Below are 21,086 nucleotides of genomic sequence, written 5' to 3' on the forward strand. Positions count from 1 at the left end.
TATCTGTTTCAAGTCAATCTAATAGGCAATTAGGTGATCAGCCTTCTGTGCTTGACTCATGCCATCGACTTTTTGGGTCAAAGGCAAGCCGGTTTCCTCGCGATCTTTTTGGACATAGACTAAAAGCCCATTGGTGCACAGCCGGGAATCGAGCCTACGACCTGAGGGATGAAAGTCGCACGCTGAAGCCACTAGGCCAACACTGTTGTAAATATTAATATTAAAAAAAAACTGTGATTATTAATAAACTTTTAACATCTTACTTTTTTAAATACACATAATAATAGGCGGACAATAAATTAATTAAAAAACAGTTGCTTACAAAGACAAATTATGAACTGGCACCATCTTTAAATACAAAATTGTCGCATTGTATTACGAAAACTTCCTATATTAGGTATAAGATTTAGGTATATAAATATATTTTTTTTTAATGTTTTTTATCTAGGTTAATTCTAATTGGTGTGGGTATAAATATTGTGTCGTTCTATCGAATTAGTAATAACTGTAAAGGTAGTGGTGGAATAAAGTAAATAAATAAAAAACTTAACTTCGCTTACTAAAGCTATACGACAGTAGACCAACAAAAACTACTTCATTATATCATACACAAGGCAAGTATTTCTAAGCTATGATAATTTTAAAAGCCGACACGACGCGACGCACACCGCATATTACATTAACTTGAAAATAGGCGCCCAAAATACATATACGCGAGACCAACCTTCATGCAATTAAAATAATGTTTGTTTTCTATATCACCAATTACGCCATAGCAAATATAGTGAAATGTATGAGCCTGATGAATAAAGTAGGGGCAGGGATTGCGGTTCACTGAGCTGAAATTTTATTTGCGTAAATTATGTATATATTTTACTGTGCGGAAGCGCTGAAAACAGATCCTACTTTGACCGGAAGTACAGTTATCGTCAGTAATTATCGAAATTAAAAACTAAAAATCTATAAACACAAGGAATGAAAAACTATGTGTCTGCTCTCGTCAGATGTATATATATACCTAGGACACTACAGTATTACAAGATTCGTAAATATATTTTTATAATAAGAGGCAAACGCGCAGGATGCTCACTTGATGTTAAGTGATAACGCCCATGGACACTCACATTGCCAGAAGGCTCGCAAGTGCGTTGCCGGTCTTTTAAGAATTGGTGCTCTTTTCTTAAAAGAAAAGTCGAATTGCTACGGAAATACTTCAGTGGGCAGCTGGTTCCACATAGTGATGAATAATTTGGGACGACAACATACGGATGTCAAAGATCATTCTAACTCGCCACTCTGGATCTTACCTAAGAGACGTTGCGACATGAACGTCAAACTCAACGTCTCAAAAATCAAATTACCCACACCAGCGTAAATAATCTCGCAAAGCCCCTTTATCCCGAACAAGCCCAAAAACGTGGCGCTCGCCCTCCTTACGTCGTGTCTGATCAGTAAAACACTTAAAACGAATAACAATTCCTCCACAATTTTTCCATCGAGGTAATAAATTGCGAAGGAAAAGCCCGCTGACTCCATCTACAAAGACGGCAACAAATTTCCGCCCCCGTCACTCCGACACTGAATTATCAGGATGCTAATCTAGACAATGGAAATTAAAAATATGACATTTCTACCCAACTTTTACATAGTTTGTCCACAGGATAAGAAAGTTACTATTCTTATAAATGTATTACAGCAGTTGGCATTACTCTATTGTGTGCATACAAATATCAGTATTTTAAAAAGATGGTAAAGACTAAAAAAAAATAGTTTATGGTAATTAAAAAAATTCGTCAAAGGCGCTACCACCTTTTTTAGGTCTGGGCTTTCGATTTTTGTATTTCCTGATCATTTGACAATATAATAGGCAAGTAGGTGATCAGCCTTCTGTGCATGACACACACCCCAGAATTTTTGGGTCTAAGGCAAGCCGGTTATCTCACGATGTTTTCCTTCACCGTTCGAGCGAATGTTAAATGCGCACATAGAAAGAAAGGCCGTTGGTGCAAAGCCGGGGATCGAACCTACGACCTCAGGGTTGAGAGTCCAACGCTGAAGCCACTAGGCCAACACTGCTTAGGTTATGGTTTGGTTAAGATTTAATTAAACCATATATAAAAAATAATAAAAATTCAGTCACAAATCTAGAGATAAAGATACAAAATTATATCATAAATAGTGCTGTTTCCGGCACGTTCTCTTTATAAGTCTTTTGATCTAAATCACAGTTTTCACTTCAGTGTGATACATTGCGTATTCAGTTTCTTTATAAAATGCGATTCGTTAATTATATCTGGCTGTGTATTTGTCTGTGTCGTTTTACATAAATTATATTTTCTAATCATACTTAAGAGAATTTTTGGTAAAGTATTTACAAAAACTAAACCTATAATATTGACAAGGCCCAATTTAATATATTTTATTCATTTTTATACAAGCCAATTTAACTCTTTAAAACACAAAATAATATTATCGAAAACCTCACTCCCTGTATCTCAATTTTATAATTATCGGTTCTGTATTTAAAATTGTATGCCGTCCGGCGAATCATGTTTCACTATAACTCTATGTGAAACTGTTTATATTTTTGCAACTTTCTCGCGGATAGTACTGAAAATAGCGAGCAAACTTGTAATAATAACTCATACAAATGTGTCCCTAACGCATTGAGTAAGTCGTGAGAGCTGTATACGTTAATTTTGTAAAATATCATTGCATTATGTTAATCTACATTCTCGTACATTACATATATATTTTTTACGAGAATTATACGATAAAAACATATATGAATACAGCACTAATTATATTTTAATAAATTTACTATTTGCAGTTGACTGTGGATTACATATATATTTTCTTATCTAAGGTTTAAAAATAATTATCACCAATAAACAGTCTGAAGATTGTTAGGAATTTATAACACTAAGAATCAGGCACAGACAAGTCGAGTAAAAACAAACCCATAACTTTTATAAACCGCACTAAAGTTTTATCAGGCGAATCCTTAAGGCTTTTAAGGAAGAAGCGCACAGCTTTATAGTGAGCTTCAAGGTACTTTATAAGATATTGCATAAAACAAGTATGAACAATTCCATGAAAAGATATGATATGAGGAAAAACGTTCATGTGGCCGGTGCAATGCGTCAATGCAATCACTGTATTGTCGATATGTCTCGCGGAAAAAATTGGAACAATTTAGATAATTCGATAATTTCCCGGCACGAACGGTGAAGGAAAACATCGTGAGGAAACCGACATGTCTTTGACCCAAAAAGTCGAGGCGTGTGTCAGGCACTGGAGACTTGAGACTTGCCTTTTAGATTTAAAAATGATCATAAAACAGATTCAGAAATCTGATGCCAAGATCTAAAGAGTTTGTAGCGCCACTGATTTATTTTCATATACGATGTAAGTTGTTCTTCCAATATAAATTCAAGACTTTCAAAGGATCGATAAAATTGTGTTTTTCCTAAGCTTCTATCAATGTAAGGCGCCAAGAAGCCTTATCTATCGTGTTGTCCCAAGCTACGCTAAGCCGCTTAGCAATGAAAAACCAGTTTAATATTACGTAACTTACTAAGCAAAATTCATAAGAACTGTGCGTAAATTATTAAATTCCTTAATGTATAATTAAATCTAGTACTAATAAGAATCTCAGAAGATTCGTTAGCTAATATTACGTATGGAAATCGAAAACATACAACGTGCTTAGATTATGTACGTGATGTTCAGTGTAAGGATGTGTTGATATTTATTTGTTACTGCTTTAATCACAAAAACGTTCGATATAATTAAAAAGGCTTCCTCAAAATAATACAAATTATATAAATATTGTTTTAGAGCAGGCCTAGTGGCTTTAGCGTGCGACTCTAATCCCTGGACTTTCTTTCTTTGTGCGCATTTAACATTCGCTCGACCGGTGAAGGAAAACATCGTGAGGAAACCGGCTTGCCTTAGACCCAATAAAAACTAAAGGCTGATCACCTACTTGCCAATTAGATTGAGAAATGATCATGAAACTGATCCAGAAATCTAAGTTCCAGATCTAGCGACCCAAAAGGTTGTAGAGCCACATTTTTTTTTATTTTTTTATAAATATTGTTTATAAATAGAAAGAGGGTCTTAACCCGTGATTACTCGAACCGATTTCAAGCATTTGTTCTGATACGTGAATCGAAAACTAATACAATTAATCATTCAGATAATAACCATAACTCAACGATATTGAATCCTGACAAGCCCATTCAACCGGATGAATGTTTGGATTCCCATTTCATTAAATAATTGCGTCCGTATTTTATAATTTGCACAGCTGTTCCGGGGAAATTTTAACCAGATTCCGATAACTAAATCCTGATTATGTGGTCAGTGTTATACTGATTGTAATTTATTTAACTGTGTAAACGTTTCGATACTGTTTAATAATTCTCATATATAATTAACCTTCGTGTACACTGTATTGCACATATTTTTCTGTCTGCTTTTTTTAATTGTCCATTCAATTTTCTGCTCCCACTAGGCAAAATTTGTTCTTAGTATTTTATAATAAATTTTGACCGTGACGGGCTGTTTGTTCCACGACTTTTAAACACTTTAGATCTGTATCATTTAACCAAGACGGAGCATCTGTGTCTACCAAATTATAACAAATATTTCTTCGGGGGTTGATCCTACGCCCATACTAAGATCGAAGCCGACGCCGGTACTCATATGTGATAAATAAAGTCGTAAACAGTATCATAAACTGTAAAAAGCCTGCAAACTTTTCATTTCACTCAACAAACTGGACTAAATGCTAGTTCACAAAAACAAAGCACATCTGTCGGTAACTGCCTTTAGCAAAAAGCTGTAAACGATTTGTGGCAATGCCTGCCGAAACAGCGGTACACTTTTTCCGAATAAAAACTTGGAAACTACTCGGTTGGGCAATATTCAGTTATTGTGCTGCAATAATTTTATTTATACACATATTACACATATGTTCTTCATGGTTTTTAGAAGCCCACAGTCAACGCCTTATCGAAAGTACGGTTTCTTTACAACAATGCCTTGCTAAAATAGAAAGAATATTGTTAAAACTTAATACAAATATTAAAATATGACCTACAGTGGGTTTAAATTAGATAAGGGAAAAGTACTTGTAATTGTTGTCTGCCCTTACTCAGACAGAGATAGCAAAATTAAGAGTTATTTCATGCATATTAGTAATTATTACGAAGATACAATTAATTCTAAGTTTTAATAACTAGGCGATAAACCAAGCGAAATCTTTTAATATTGTGACAAACGCATTATAATCTGTTGAAACTAAATTTTTCTTTTGAATACTTTACCTAGAATAAGTTTAAGCAAGAGAGGAAAATTTAATTTAAACCTAGCTCTTATCCTCAGAGACAAACGTGTTAGTAAAATTACAAGCTCAGCGTTGCATTCTAAGCTATTATCAAAATTAATTAAACCTCTCATGAGGATTTTCCCTCTAAAAAGTATCTTTAGTAAAGGTAACATTTCAATTGTATATAATAACAATAGTAACCATATACCATTTTAAAACAAAAACAAATTTTAAGCCCAGTGATCAAATCAAATTTTTCAAATTGATCCATTGCGATTGTACTAAAACCGACCCAATGGTCCATCAAAAACGTTTTAGAATAAAAGGCCTATTATTATTTCCCTCAAAAGCTCGTACACGTAGAGCTTTTTTAATAAGAACCTTGGTTTAGTCGATGTTAGACGTAAAGCGTATTAAAGAATTTAATTAGAAAATATTACTTTCGCAAATACCTACCTCACATCAGTGTCTAGAGTAGGACTATACAATAGAAAATAAATTAAACTGAATTTACTTTAAGATAGCAGCGAATAGGGATCGTCTAATAAGAATTTATAAACACCCGTGACTAAAAACTTTATATCCAAACTGTTGAAAATTTACGGCTTCTTATAAGTTTTATGACTTTCTTTATGACTTGAGTAAATATTTACGACTTCCACAGATTTGTGCTTAGGCTGTGACGGGTAACCTGAGTTATAATAATATTCCTGCCACACGTAAAACTCAAAAATTATTACCCTTCATGAAGACAAAATTCAAAGCAAGCATCTTTTCTATTTGGTATGTAATAATTTGACAACAAAAATGAACCTTTAGTACATGACTACGTGATTTTTCTCTATATAAACCCTCAGAGTTCAAGTTACAAGTTCTTAACTAACAGATAAAAAATTCATAAGAATAGGTTGAGCCGTTTCGGAGAAGTATGGGAACGAGCATTGTGACACGGGAATTTTATACATTGGATTTTTATACATATTATGTTTTGGTCAAAGCAACAAAAGATTCATCTTTTAAGTTAGGAGTAGTTTTGCATAGTTTTCGTATAAAACAGTCTAGATCTAAAATATTACCATAATGGAACTCTCGTATATGGTAATATTTTAAGAAATTTTAAACAGCTGTTACTATAAAAAAACATGACGATTAAAAAGAGTGGCGGAGCGTTTATTGCCAGTTCTTCTCTTCCGTTCTGCCCTTGATTTGAGAACTGGCACTAAATGTAAAGTTAGAAGCATTTCATATACATTTCTTTTTTTTGACGATCATAAGTGTACATTGTGTTACCTATATGATTAAATGATTTTTAAATTTTGACTAGGATAAAGCAAATATATACCAACTGTATACTACGTACTACGAGTACAGAACTACTGGTTCTCTAGGATGACTCTTTATCAAAAAAAGCAGTAACCATGGAGACAAGTACACGACAAGACCGATTACATAATATTAAAAAGTTTAAACGTATTAGCGAAGGAAAGGCAAAAGTAAAATTTAAAATTCGAATCAATTAGTACTCATGTCGAGTAAACACACTTGGGCCTTCGCAAATATTTACCGGCCATATTTAATTTCGTTGAGTGCAAGGCTCTATGCAAATGAGAAGGCGGATAAGTTTATCGGGTAAATGGATATAGGATGCGAATGTATCCAGTTAGAGAATAAACTATTTAGTCACGTGTTATCTAATAAATAGAACCCACTATAAGAGCTGTGAGGATTTTAGTTTCATGAGATATGGTAGGAAATTCATTAAATCATACTTTGTTGCGTACAAACTTTAACTCATGATGGATAAATAAATAAATATAGTTTAAACTAAAAAGTGAATAATAATTAAAAAGCATGTTTTATAGTTTTTTTAAACTATGTATATTTATTTTCCACTTTTTAGTCCTAGCAGCAATACGTGTTGTCTCAATTTAATAGTATTGCTTAGTGGACTTAAAAAAATTTCATTGTTTTTTCGAGATATACCTATGTAATTGTTATATTGTCGCTGATTCAAGTGTACAAAGTTTGAATTAAATCTGTCCGTTAAAAGTGGGTCAAAATCGAGTCCGAAGGAGTCGGTTACATACATACATACATACAGGTGAAGCTAATATAAAGCGTGTAAAAATGTGTGCGTGTACTAGGTGTACACACGTAAGAAGTGAAACTTCTTTATGACCTTATTTTTCGAAAAATGGTCTATTATATGCAACTTTACAGAAATTGGTTAAATAAATTTTATTAGATAAAGTTTAACAAAAGGTTTTTATTATCATAGACATGAATACAAATACAATTATTTTATTTTACCTTATTACTACTAAGATTATTACAGAATTTCATTAATTGTAATAGAATTATTACTATCATTGTGATCGTTATTATATATTTTTGGCTTTGAATCTCTTCGGATCAACCGTGGTAGGGACAAGAAAAAGATGGCGCGTAACCGAAAAATGTGACGGTAATTTTTTTCCAACGCCGATAAAGAAGTTCGACTTCAAAAAGCAACATGGCGCGTACCTAACCGAAAAACGTGACGATTTGCTACAAAATTTCTCACATACGTCGATAAAGAAGTTTCACTTCTATAATCTTAATAAACCTTGAATAATCCATTGAGTATATTATACTGTTCCACCCAAAATTTAATTACCTGAATCTGTATTTTTTTTTTTTTTTTTTAAATAAAACAGGGGGCAAACGGGCAGGAGTAAACTCAAACTGTATACTCGATTAATCGTTTCCGATTTCATAGAAATGGGTTCGTATGGACCCCAGTACATTACGGTACGCATTGAATTAATCCTGGTATACACACATTGAGAAGAGCAGTATTGGCCTAAGCTTGAACAAGCTACTCTCATTCCTAACGTTGTAAGTTCCCCGACTCGACCGCTCGTGCGGTTATGGAAAACATCGTGACGAAACCGGCACGCCTTTGAACAAAATTGTCGACGGTGTGACAGGCACAGACTACTTGCCTATTATAAAAAACAAATGAACATGAAACATAAGTCTGGTATCCTTTTATAGACGTAATGTCTTTGTTATCCTTCTTATACATTAAATATATCAATTAATTATATATATATGTATGTGTATATATTTTTTGTATAAGTAGGTAGTAGTAAACTGTTTTTTATCTGAAAGTGTATTCGTTTTTTGCTTTTGTTGTTTAAAGTAATGGTTTAGATATTGTGTAATAAGTAGCTGTAGTAATACTGACTAATTCGCCACGGCTTTTATTTTACACACCAAATGAGCAATGAGCAAAATTTCAATATTTCTTCATACCTTACAGCTTACAAGTATTATTCATTACGTTCATTTGCATTCATTACAAGCAGAAATACTGCTAGACTGTTTTGGTATTTAGGTTTTAGGAGAGCAAAAAATATTTCGGCATTGAATCACGGCGAGTAGCAGACTAATATTTTAAGTGAACCCTTGGAGCAGACAAGGGGGTCTACGGTAATTACGAAGGTAATGTATGGGGACCCTGACAACTATATTTTATTAAACGTATTATGTTTTTAATATGCCTTTTTCTACCTAAGCCTCCATTGTTTTATCTAAAGATTACTAAATCTTCGAATTTTATATTTTTCTTTACAAATAGTAAACCTACACAAAGCCTTTCAAATGATGTTCTCTTACGGTTTTATTTGAATTTTAATTAAAAACTGATTAGTAAAAATGATGCATATGAAAAATAATAAGTTATGTCATTAAATCATAATAATTAATTCAAGTCGTAAAATTTCATTTTTAAACAAATCTATTAAGTTTTTTGTCACCTATATTATATTCAACAATTCGAAATTCCGTTCAAAGTTTCTTTATCTAGATAAATAATTTGAAATACACCGAACATAATAAACAAAGTCATTACCCAAGAATAAACAACCATATTTTATTCCTCACATTATTCGATAATAAAACGTCTACGAAGTCTATAGAGGGCTTAGAAAGGCTTTTTCATTAAATTTCGCAAACAACATTAAGGTTTCTGCCAAATAAAAGACTCAGGACAATACGTGTTAATTTATATTTATCGTTAACGCCGTAATCGCTACCTTTTTCTACACAATTTCAAAACGGAAAACGAAAGAACCGGAAACAAATGCTAATTTAAAATTCGAATGTCCAACAAAAAGTTAAATGTTATTCGACCTTTTTCTTTCCACTTTTTTTTTCATGGATCTAATTAAAACTTGAGCATCTTCTTTACTATACTATTCACCTCGGTACAACAGTGTAGTGCGGTCATAATAATGTTTATGGCGCATCATTAAGGCTCATTTACACGGGTCGCTGGAAGAACTATAAACTATAAAGCTAAAGCACTTATGTAGAACGTGTAATAAGCTTACGATATCTTGAATTATGAAATATAATTCTGTTTTATAAATTAAATTAAATTCCATTATCAAAGTTTTACTTCACAAATATGTATTATTTATAAATATTGTAGAATATTTAGAATGTAAACACAATGTCTGTCAGCACCTTGGTATCGCATGTTCAGTGTGTTGCAATTAATAATAATAATAACAACCTAAAATACCAGATACCTACTACATTTATATCATCATCGTCTCTTTCACTCCTAGATAATCTGTGCAATTAATAAAAATCTAATCAATAAAGGTTGAGCAGTGTTGGCCTAGTGGCTTTAGCGTGCGACTCTCATCCCTGAGCTCGATCCCCGGCTGTGATCCAATGTACTTTATTTCTATGTGTGCATTTAACATTCGCTCGAACGGTGAAGTAAAGCCGCCTTAGACCCAAAAAGTCGACAAAATGTGTCAGGCACAGGAAGCTGACCACCTACTTGCCTATTCGATTTAAAAATGATCATGAAACAGATACAGAAATCTGAGATCCAACCTAAAAAGGTTGTAAGCGCCACTGATTTATTTTTTAATAAAAATATTTGATACGTCATTCGAAAATCACTTAAACCAACGACAAAAGCAGACGTCAATGGACACAGATTGTCAAGTCCTCACCCCGGGGTCACCATTATAGCATTCGTTACTAAGTCATAGATCCTGTCAATTATGACCTTTTCAACCTTAGATAAGTATGAATGGCCCTTAATAAACCCAAATTACGATGAGTCAATCAGAATACATAAAATAATATTACGTTTCAGAAATTACACGACGGCGACTCTTTAATCTAAAAACAACACGTAATTAACCGTGACACTGTGAGGTTGTAACCCGCGCCCACGATTCGCCTCCACTAATTAGGAAACGCACGCGCATGTGGAAAACAAAGGAGACCTCAGATTCTATTGATACAAGTCCAGACAATGAAAACAAGAGCACGTGTCAACAAAGAAATTGCAACAAGTCACAATGACCACGCGTCATTGCCCTGTCGACATTATGACATATACATTGTGTCAATCGAGATCATTTATCATGAATATGACAAAGTCAAAGGCTTTGATGTAACACAATCTTGACATTTGAATAAATTTTCAAATGTGCAAAACTCGAAATAATCTCATTGCAAGCATACAAAGACAACTACGCACTGTGTCTAATATTAGCATAGCCATAAAATAAGCGCATCGAGTGCACGCGAACAAAGAGATTTTAAAATAAAATATTGACGTCTTGAAGCGAACAGAGGGAAACTAAGAATGCCCATTCAACCCTAATAAAGGAATATTTCAAAGGAAAGAGTGCTCGATCATCGGTTCACGAATCACGGCGCATTTTAATGCCAATCCAGCGTCCATCTTTGTTTCCGAGCTCTCGAAATCATAAAACGAGAATTCTAAGAAAAATCCTTGATCGGCGATTAAGTGAGAGCCCTTGTTAATGGTTTCTAAAAATAAAACGTCTTGATATTATCTGAGTAGAGCAAGAACAAGCAATGTCACTTGAAAAGGTTGATTAGATTTTTCATTTTCTCTTTCCAAACAATGGTTTTTCAGGCAGATCTGTGCCTGTGGCAGCAGGGGATTCTCACATCTCCCTTTTCCTATACAGGAACTTTATTTCATTTAAACTTAAGTCTGGCTTGGCGTCACCCGGACCCGTGCGACAACAACTCCGGAAATATCCTCATGATATTTATGGGCGATTCATAACCCGCTAGAGCCGTGTTGCCTCTTGTGCTATTCAGTAATAACTGGTTAACGTTGGGGAAGTTTCAGAGTACTGATAGCTAAGTAGGAATACCGTTGGGGAAAGAAATTTTCCCTACCCTAAGACAAGGTAATTCTTATATATACCCAGCAAACATGTTTCGTGTCTAAGGTTTCACTAAGAAACCTGACGTGACTAATTTTCGTCTGCTAATCACAAAGAAGCATTATCTACTTAGCCTTACTAATCAATACGAAGGCTCGGGTTCGTTCGTGATCTGAATTTATATATTAGCGAATACTCTTTCGAGGGAGCTGTAATTGTGCAACACTTGTTACATATATTATTGTTACGTATTCATTAACACAAACTCTTCAACGAATTTCGATTCATATGCGAATCTCTGTTTGTCAAAATCGAATACGTTTTTGACTCACCAAAGTCATACTAAACATAATATTACACTGAGTAAAGACCCAAATATTTGTGAATACTCAAAAAATACTGGACCGATTTGAAATATAATATAACTATTAGAATGCTTCTTGTTCTCCCGAACATAGGGACTATTGCCAAAAATGGGTAAAAAAAATGAAGATGGACTGCTAGTTATATATACAATAAGATATATTATTAAGCTTACTATATACTAATATTATATATTAGGAAATTGCAATTGTCATTTGTTTTAAACTAACAAAAAGTACTCCCCGCAGCAAGCATAGCTTACTTTGTGAAAATTTTAATAAGATGAAGAATTCAGAATTCCATCGTAGCAATAATTTTGCAAGCGCTTCCTGCTTTTTTATAAGTGTGGAGTAATGGATGAAAAAGCAAAAAACAGAAACAAATTTGATTGTAAAAGTATGGAATTAAAGTGGCTTATTATTATTATTGATTTTTAATAAATATCCATTGAAGCAAGAGTAAATCATGAGAACGTTGTGGCGTATATATCTATGTCAGATACATGAGGGGATAACTGCCACTACACTATATTCAACGGAAGCACTTATTTCTATTTCGGCTCCGATGGGAAACTTCATCGGAATAAACTAATGGGTGGTTTTAAAAATTTAAACGTTACAAGAAAACTTCCAGTATATTATTATCGATCGTACATAAGGTAATATTTTATATCGGTATTTATAAGTGATAATAGTAAGTATTAATTCTTAATACCATTTAAAAGCTGCGCATATATATTAAATGTAAAGGTCTTATTTTTACATATCTATACAAATAAAATCCATCGCAAAATATATTGCAAAGCGAGCGATGTAAAAATTTCTCGTAAAAACTTAAAAAAAAATTTTGTTGAAAAAGCCAACAACTATGGCGTAGTATAGTATAATGTTCTATATGTTGATATGTAGTTACTAAAAAGGTAGGCTTAGTTTAGTTATAAATTGAACAATTGTGACGGTTGCGTTTTAATCCAGCAAAGCTGTATCATAATCATGATATTCAATGTTTTTACTGAAACGTCGGAACAGAGTTATTGAATAATAAAATGTTACAATAACATGATTAAATTTAGTAAAATTGCATATATGGAGGCTTAGTTTAATAGTATATCGCATCCTGAACGCCAATTACATATTTTATTCAAATTCCTATACTTAAGATGAATTTAAGCGCTTTTATGCAATAATCGTATTGTACTTGATTCATCCATGATGAAAAATTTAATTATTTTCTTGTTTATTGAGTCATAACCTGAGCCTTTATTGTAAAGAGGCAATAAATTATCCACCTCGTTAATGTGTCTTAAATAAAACACTCGGCGCGGAAAATGATTTGTTAGTCATCGCTTTGTACCCTGAAACTCTTATTAAAACAAAGAGATTTATTGCAAATTTTATTCTTATTCCATTGTACGAGAAACATTTGCCAAAATACACTATGGACTTCTTTCTAGTATATTCATTTACCTTGCGAATTGTCAAAAACTTCACAAAACCCAACCTCCATAGATAGTTAAATTGATTTATTAACGACTTTTTTGTATAAAACAATATGACAAGGTACTAACTACCATTAGATACCGAAAGTTAGTCGTATAAGAAAAAATATGTTCAATAATTTCGTAGCGAACGCATTCCTTTTTTGAAACCGTTAACATTTATTAAAACCTTTTTATTCCAAACAAAGAGCACAGGATATATAGATCACGAGTGGTTTTCCGAAATGAAAGTTAAAGGGAGACAATCGAAGGGCGACGATATTGAACAGCTGACGCTCTGCGCCTCAGGGAACAGTGAAAAATGTGTTATAATTTATTTTATTATACTCGCTTTTATTTCGAATGTGCCAATGCGAGAGATAAATATATTTTAATATTGTTTATAAATGTTTTATTTGCGTATAAGAATGTATTATGTTGCTAGTTAACGAAACTTTTTCACTGTCTAACAAATTAATTGTGTTCGAGCGGCATATTATAAACACACAAATACATATTATCAAAAAAACTTTAGGACTAATTAATTGTTTAGCAATCGATATTTCCTTTTATATTTTACATGTATTTGTCCAACTGCATCGACATTTGGTCGTTTAATAAAAAAAAGTTGATCGCAGCGAACCAAAAGAAATGTAATTAAAAAACCCAATACACACAAATCTATTCAATATACGTCGATATCGCTCGGATGAAAGTAATAAATCGCAATTCTGTCGAAAATATGACGGCACGACGTGGCCAACTGAAAAATGACATGTAACTGCTGAAACGACGCGCGATCCCTCACCGTGAAATTGTAAATAAACGCTGACGATTTTTCAATGTTGCACCTAGACTTTTTTAATCGCTTTTTATTTGGAGGTGACAGGTCGATCACTTTTATGCGTATCCGTATCCGCAAAAATTCTAAATGCAAAATATTTTACAATAAAATAGACTTTGTAGCATACTTCTTAACATATGTGTCCCGTTTATGGGTTATAGAATACTTTCATTATAAAATGTAAGTATTATGTAAATTTTATTGTCAAGTATTGTTATCATGTCAAAAGGAAGAGACTAGCTGCCCACTACACAAGGGACCCAGTGTGACGGCTAGTGTTACCTACACTATACTTTCTTTTTTTCATTATCTATAATAAAGTTTCCTTTCTCTTCTCTTCTTCAAATACGAAATGTGGCAAACATAAATAATGATCCATTGATCGCAACGTTCTGTATATTACAAATGAAGCTCAGTATAAAAGATGTTCCCGGTATAAAGACACACATTGCGTCACCTATACCCTTCTGAAAGTCATAACCCATCCACGTGCAATGAATTGAATATTTCGAACAACTAAATATTACCGTAGAATATTTTTATTATAAATTTAACATGGAAAACTTAACTTGCAAAAACACCATGTAATATTATTATTGTACCCTCCGTTTGATGGACAGTTTTAATTATGTACCAAATTAAAGTCGGACCCCACGAACATTCTCAGGTATGATTTTTTGCAATCAACAATATATTCATTTGTTGATTCAATGTTAGATATTATAGAACATATTATAAAGAATACCTAGATAAATAATATAATCGTAATCCTGAATAATTCATAAATATGATAAATCAAATCAAATCTAGATGTTATTTAATTTTATATTTTAGCTTCAGCATTTGTACCAGGATAACATAAGAGTATAGGAGAAACACGGGTCTCGGCCCCTTACCGTTAGAGGTCAACGCACCAGTTAAACTTGAAACGACCTAGAATCTACCTATTATAAAAGGATACATTTCTTGGAAGAAGTCGAGACTCGGCGGCTGAAGGATGTCCAACGCCGAGAGTACCTGGAAGAATTCATTATAATGATAAATTATGCATAGTCTGATCCTTTATAAAAGGTGACATTCAACATATGACATTTATTTTTAATTAATATCTTATTCCGAGCTTTTATAAATCAACCCACATGAAACCGGCTTCCTTTGAGAATTTAAGAGCGTGCTCCTATTTCACCATGCCTACTGCTGATAGAGAACAACTAGGTATGTTTTGTTTTCGTTTATATATTTTTGTATTATTAAAGTTAATTACTTAAAGATGTCATGTGGAACATGGTGTAATGGTTGCAGCTCAAAACTGCAAAACAAACTTCGCGATTAAAAAGAGTGTCGGAGAGTTTTTTGCCAGTTCTTCTCGTCGGTTCTACGTCCTTGATTTAAAAACGGACAGTTAATATGTATTTCTTTATTTACGTTCATATGTGAACATTGTGTTACCTTAATTAAAAAATGAATTTGAATTTGAAATACACGCTAATCAAAGATCATTATCATTCATCATCACTATCAAAAGGCCAACTTTCCGGTTCATTAATTCGATTAGGGACACAGTATTTCCTGATATATCCCACGCTCCCATTTCGCGTGGCACTGACAAGTACTTAGTGCAATTCCAATGTATTGGTGTGGGACATACGCACACAATCATCCAATTTTCGCGATGCAAATCCTGTTTGTTCGCGGCGACAAATGCAATATAACCGCAAACGATTCGATGATCGATAGAGTACATTTTGTATGGACAAATTGCGAAGCGGCCGCGTCATTATGTGATTATGAATATCACAAATATTGAACAAAAGAATTTTAAATTACAAATTTGAACATTTAAATATTGGTATTGCACAAAATGGCAAATTATAATATTTTTATCTAATCCTCGGCTTTAAACAAAACCTAATACCTAACCTAAATTAAAGCAGAGATCTTTTCATGACACAATCTGAGAGAAAGGAACGAATTACTACTTTTATTTAAGTGTGATAAGACTAAATTATTACTTTATTATAATTCTGTGGCCATAGGTCAGAATATGATAAATGCAATTTTATTACTTTACAGGACAAGCAATTAAATTATTAAGAAATCTTGAAGGCACTATTGAAATATGAAACACTCGATATATGAATGTTCTTATCATTGTCTGATCTATGACCGAATGACAGAATTATATACATACGTTTTCATGTTTGAAGAAGCACAGCATTTTTAGCTCGCGGAAGACGCGCTTGGAGGAGACGAGCGACTGGAACACATTGGGCAGCTTCTTGAGGGCAACACGCCGCCCATCACGAGGGTCCGTCACTGCCCTGTTGACAAATTTTATGTTAAATAAATTATTTAGTCCTATACATTGGTAAAAATATGGCCTCTTTAAAAATAGTTAATATCTTAACAAAAACTCATTTATTATTATTTTAATTTAAACTAAAGCTATACGTTAATTATATTTAATTAAAACTGTGTCAAGATCTAATAGAAGAAAGTGCCTCACATATCTTTTTTTTTTTTTTAAAGACAATTCACTTTAATTGACCTAGTCCCATGCTAAGCTGGTGAAGCTTTTGTTATGGGTACTAGGCAACGGATATACATACATATTTAAACACCCAAGACCTAAGCACAACACCAAATGCTCATCACATCGATGTTCGTCTCAGCCGGGGATCGAACCCGGGACTCATGGATCCGCAGTCAGGGGTACTAACCACTAGACCAATGAGTCGTCGAGATCTTTAATTTTATAAATTCTTTATGAGAATCAAAGGGGTACCTACTTAGAGGAAGGCTAGAGGAATTAAATGAACAGACAGAAAATACAACATACAAAGATAAAGATATGATCTTTAATATAAACATTGTAATAGAATGCTATTATAAAATTTCTGTATCAAAAAATGAGTAACATTCCGAACAAACAGTACCGTATATTGCATGTAATAACTATGCTGAATGTATGAAAAATATTCGGTTCGAGCTGAATTGATAGAAAATTATGAAGTGATAAATTTTTTTGACAGAAGTTTAACCATAGTCGTGAACCACATCTATTGAGACAGGCCTAATTTGACCGATCGACAAAGACAGGAAATATTGTTCAGGTCAAGTGACTGCAGTTCAACAACTTCGAACTCCATTCAATGTTAATTATATTTATGTAAGTGTTTTGATGCCTTTTTATTAATTGTATAAGGTGTTGCGATTCTTATAAGGATATATGTTTATGATAAGAATAAATACGATGTATTAGCCGGTGTTTAAACTTGGCTGTTTGCTTTAAGTTAAAACCTTTTTACTACTTAAAAAGCTACGATCTTTAATAAGTTCCGATGTGTTTAATTCTGAAAAGTGACCGATTTGGTTATACCTATAACTTACGGCATGGTAGAGTTGCATCATTTTCTTTGTGCATTCAAACCCGTATTGTTTGGCTAGTCTACGATTGCCATCAATATAATAATTTAACTATTACATTAATGTTATTTTTAAAGATTGATGCATGCAAGATTACATATAGACTCATAAAACTAATTATAGTTAATGATTCAATTACGTGTTTCAATCAAACACTAATTAATGAGAAATAAGACTAACAAAATTCAGAACAGGTTACAATGTATACGTAGAGGGATAAAGATAAATATTATTTTACGAAGTTAATTCCAAAGAAGGAAATCCACTGAAACTAGAGAAACGTATAGGAAATTGTTTGTTAATCGACAACACAGCACTCTCTTTATTAAAGTTTACTTGAGCGTGAGGCGAGCGTAAATAAAGAACTAAAGTACCGTGACAAAAGGCGATTTGCTAAGAATTTAATACAATATCTAAAAAGGTATTAAGTAAAAAAGATTATAATCGTTTTAATCGCTATTTATTAGATTCTTTATATAGATAATAAGTTCTGTTGTTTTAAACTCAACTATAAATAAATCAGTGGCGCTACAACCTCTTTAGATCTTGGCCTCATATTTCTGAATCTGTTTCATGATCATTTTTTAAATGTAATGGGCAAGTAGGTGATCAGCCTCCAGTGCCTGACACACGCCGTCGATTTTTTGGGTCTAAGACATGACATGTCACGATGTTTTCCTTCATCGTTCGAGCAAATTTTAAATGCGCACATAGAAAGTCCATTGGTGCACAGCCGGGGATTGTACCTACGACCTCAGGTATGAGAGTCGCACGCCAGTAGGCCAACACTGCTCTAAACTATATATATTACATATACAAACTTAACTATATATATTATAAAGAAGGGGTTATCTCTCGACTACTAAACAGATTTTGAAGATTGTTCTACCAACCGAAAGCTACGATATTAGTGTGTGTTATAGGCTATATATATTAAAAATGAAAAGACTTTTATATGGTAGTCGGTGATAAACGGTCGAACTAAAACGTTACTTACGAACGCTGCTTTAATGATGAGAGACTTTTAGAGAAACTGTGATAAACTTAAAAACTACTGTACTGAATTTATTGCGGTGCACCAGTACCTAAAATGATTATTGAAGGTTTAGTTAGGGATATATAATATTCCAATGTTTACCGTCCGTGTGAAGCCGGGACGGGAGTCAAGAATAAACCACAGGAAATAAATAAATTTACAATTACGATTATTAATAGTTTTTAATTTAAGACAATCTACCTTTTAAATATACCTAATTATATATAATCTAATCATAATTAATAAAAAAAATAACTGTTAAGTATAACGTATGCTTGTACCCTATTACTTATTAAACTAATTTCCTATAAATTCTGTAAGTAAACATAATATACTCAAGGGCAAGGACGTTCGCCATTAATTCCATTTACCCAAGTCTGAACCTCGCACGCGTCTTATCTCACCATAATTTTTCCTTATTCCTTCATTTTCTCCGGCTATATTTTTAGCGTAAAAATATTGTTCGAGCAGCAAAAGATTAATAACCAAGAGTATATTTAGGCGATAATAATTTGCTAAAATTATGTATAGGTATTTGGAATTTTAAAATGTATTAAATAATATTTTTTAAACTAATTTAGGCATAAATATAAGTTTTGAATCTTATTTTTATATCAAATTAGAGATATTATAATATATTATATATATCTCTATGTATATAAAATTGTCGTGTACTATCTGTCTCAAACTTCTAAGTGTTCAAACTTCTAAGTGATAAGGGGGTGTCCACTCCAAAATTTTATTTTTATTTTGTAGATTTTTATTTTATTTTTGTATCATACCGCATACAAAATTACATACAACCCTTAATTTTCACCCCTCTTCGATCAACCCCTATTTTTATTATTGTAGATAGTTATTTTTATTGAACTAATTTTTTTTTTCTAGAAAATAATATACATGGCAAAACAACGTTTCAGGGTCAGCTAGTATATTTACTTTGAAAAACATTTTACTCTATAAAAAAAAACGAAAATTCTCAAAATAACATGACCGCGACAATAGTGATTAGAAACTTTAAAAATAATATTTGTAACAGGAAACAGGGAACTGTGTCAATGCCGACGTTACGTTGTTTTGTGACAGTTTCATTCGATCCCTCAATGTCGACAGGTACGAATATGCGATTATTTTCGTACTGCAAAGCCCTTTGCGTAACAAAACAAGTGTATCCTGTTACTGTATTTTTATTTCGTGTGGTCATACGAAATAAAAATACAGTAACAGAATTTGCGTGGAAAATTAATAGGTCAGAAAATAGGCGAATGTGTAACTACAGATCGTATTGATATTTTATGGTAATGTCCAACTGTATTGGGTGGGATCTCCCATCACAAAAATATATTTTGCTCAACAACTTAACATTCAATGATCAGCCATATGTAATTATTGATTAAAGGAATAAATTATTTGTATTATTTTGAAATCAATAGTATGAGGGAGAATATATATTATTTTATCAAGTAATAAATGGTAATAATTATCTATCGCCTCCGATCATCGACTACAAATCATATGTTGATGTTTTTATATTTAAAGATTTTCATTTACTTTTAAAATTATTATTACTAGTATATAAATAAATAATTAAATCAGTCGCGCTACAAACTTTTTAGATCTGGGCCTCGTGATTTTTGTGTCTGTTTTATGACCATCTAATAGGCAAGTAGGTGATCAGCCTCCTGTGCTTGACGCACGCCGTCGACTTTTTTAGGTCTAAGTCAAGCTGGTTTTTGTCACGATGTTTTCCTTCTCCATTAAAGCGAAAGCAAAATGCGCATATAGAAAGAAAGTCCATACGACCTTAAGAATGAGAGTCGCACGCTGAAGCAACTAGGCCAACACTACTTTGTATACTGCACAGTATAAAAATACATATAAGAAAAGAATATACATATATATACATATAAGAAAAACATAGAAGCTATCGTCTGTAATATTATCGGAAAACTGATAAGACACATTTATTAAAAACCATAGTTTCATTATAATACAAAGTACCGACTAAGATTTCAATCTCCTCCATCATAAAATAAAAAAATGACTATTAAAACGAAGTAATTTTAAAAAGCTATTTCCTCATCTTAACTCTACAATTTCACTACGAAATTAACAAAGAATATAGAAGTAAAAGGAAATGTCTTAAACGACTATACTTAAGAAAATTTGGATTCAAATTCTTATAGTTATAAATGTTCAGACTTTTTTTTTTTCAATCTACACCAGAGTAATAAGGAAAGATCAACAATTTGTTTATGCGTTTATGAACAAGTCTTACGTGCAATGAGTGTTAAGTGATTAAATCAAGTAAATATTTTATTGTAGTCAAGGAATTTCTATTACACACATAATTTTATTTATCCAAATACACTAAGTACATGACTGGAGGA

General features: G+C 32.7%; 1 protein-coding gene across 3 annotated transcripts in view; it reads right to left on the reverse strand.

Moving 5' to 3' along the window:
- The window catches only part of LOC125054327 (serine/threonine-protein kinase NLK), a 124,548-nt gene that overhangs the window by 43,417 nt on the left and 60,045 nt on the right, over positions 1–21,086 (reverse strand). For all 3 annotated transcript variants that reach the window (XM_047656133.1, XM_047656134.1, XM_047656135.1), the window contains exons 2-3: positions 16,426–16,555; positions 15,196–15,251 (exon numbers count right to left, since the gene is read on the reverse strand). In XM_047656133.1, coding sequence (XP_047512089.1) covers positions 15,196–15,251; positions 16,426–16,555 — 186 coding nt within the window. The remainder of the gene's footprint in view (positions 1–15,195; positions 15,252–16,425; positions 16,556–21,086) is intronic.

The sequence above is a fragment of the Pieris napi genome, chromosome 12 (assembly GCF_905475465.1).
Source record: "Pieris napi chromosome 12, ilPieNapi1.2, whole genome shotgun sequence".
Classification (NCBI taxonomy): Eukaryota; Metazoa; Arthropoda; class Insecta; order Lepidoptera; family Pieridae; genus Pieris; species Pieris napi.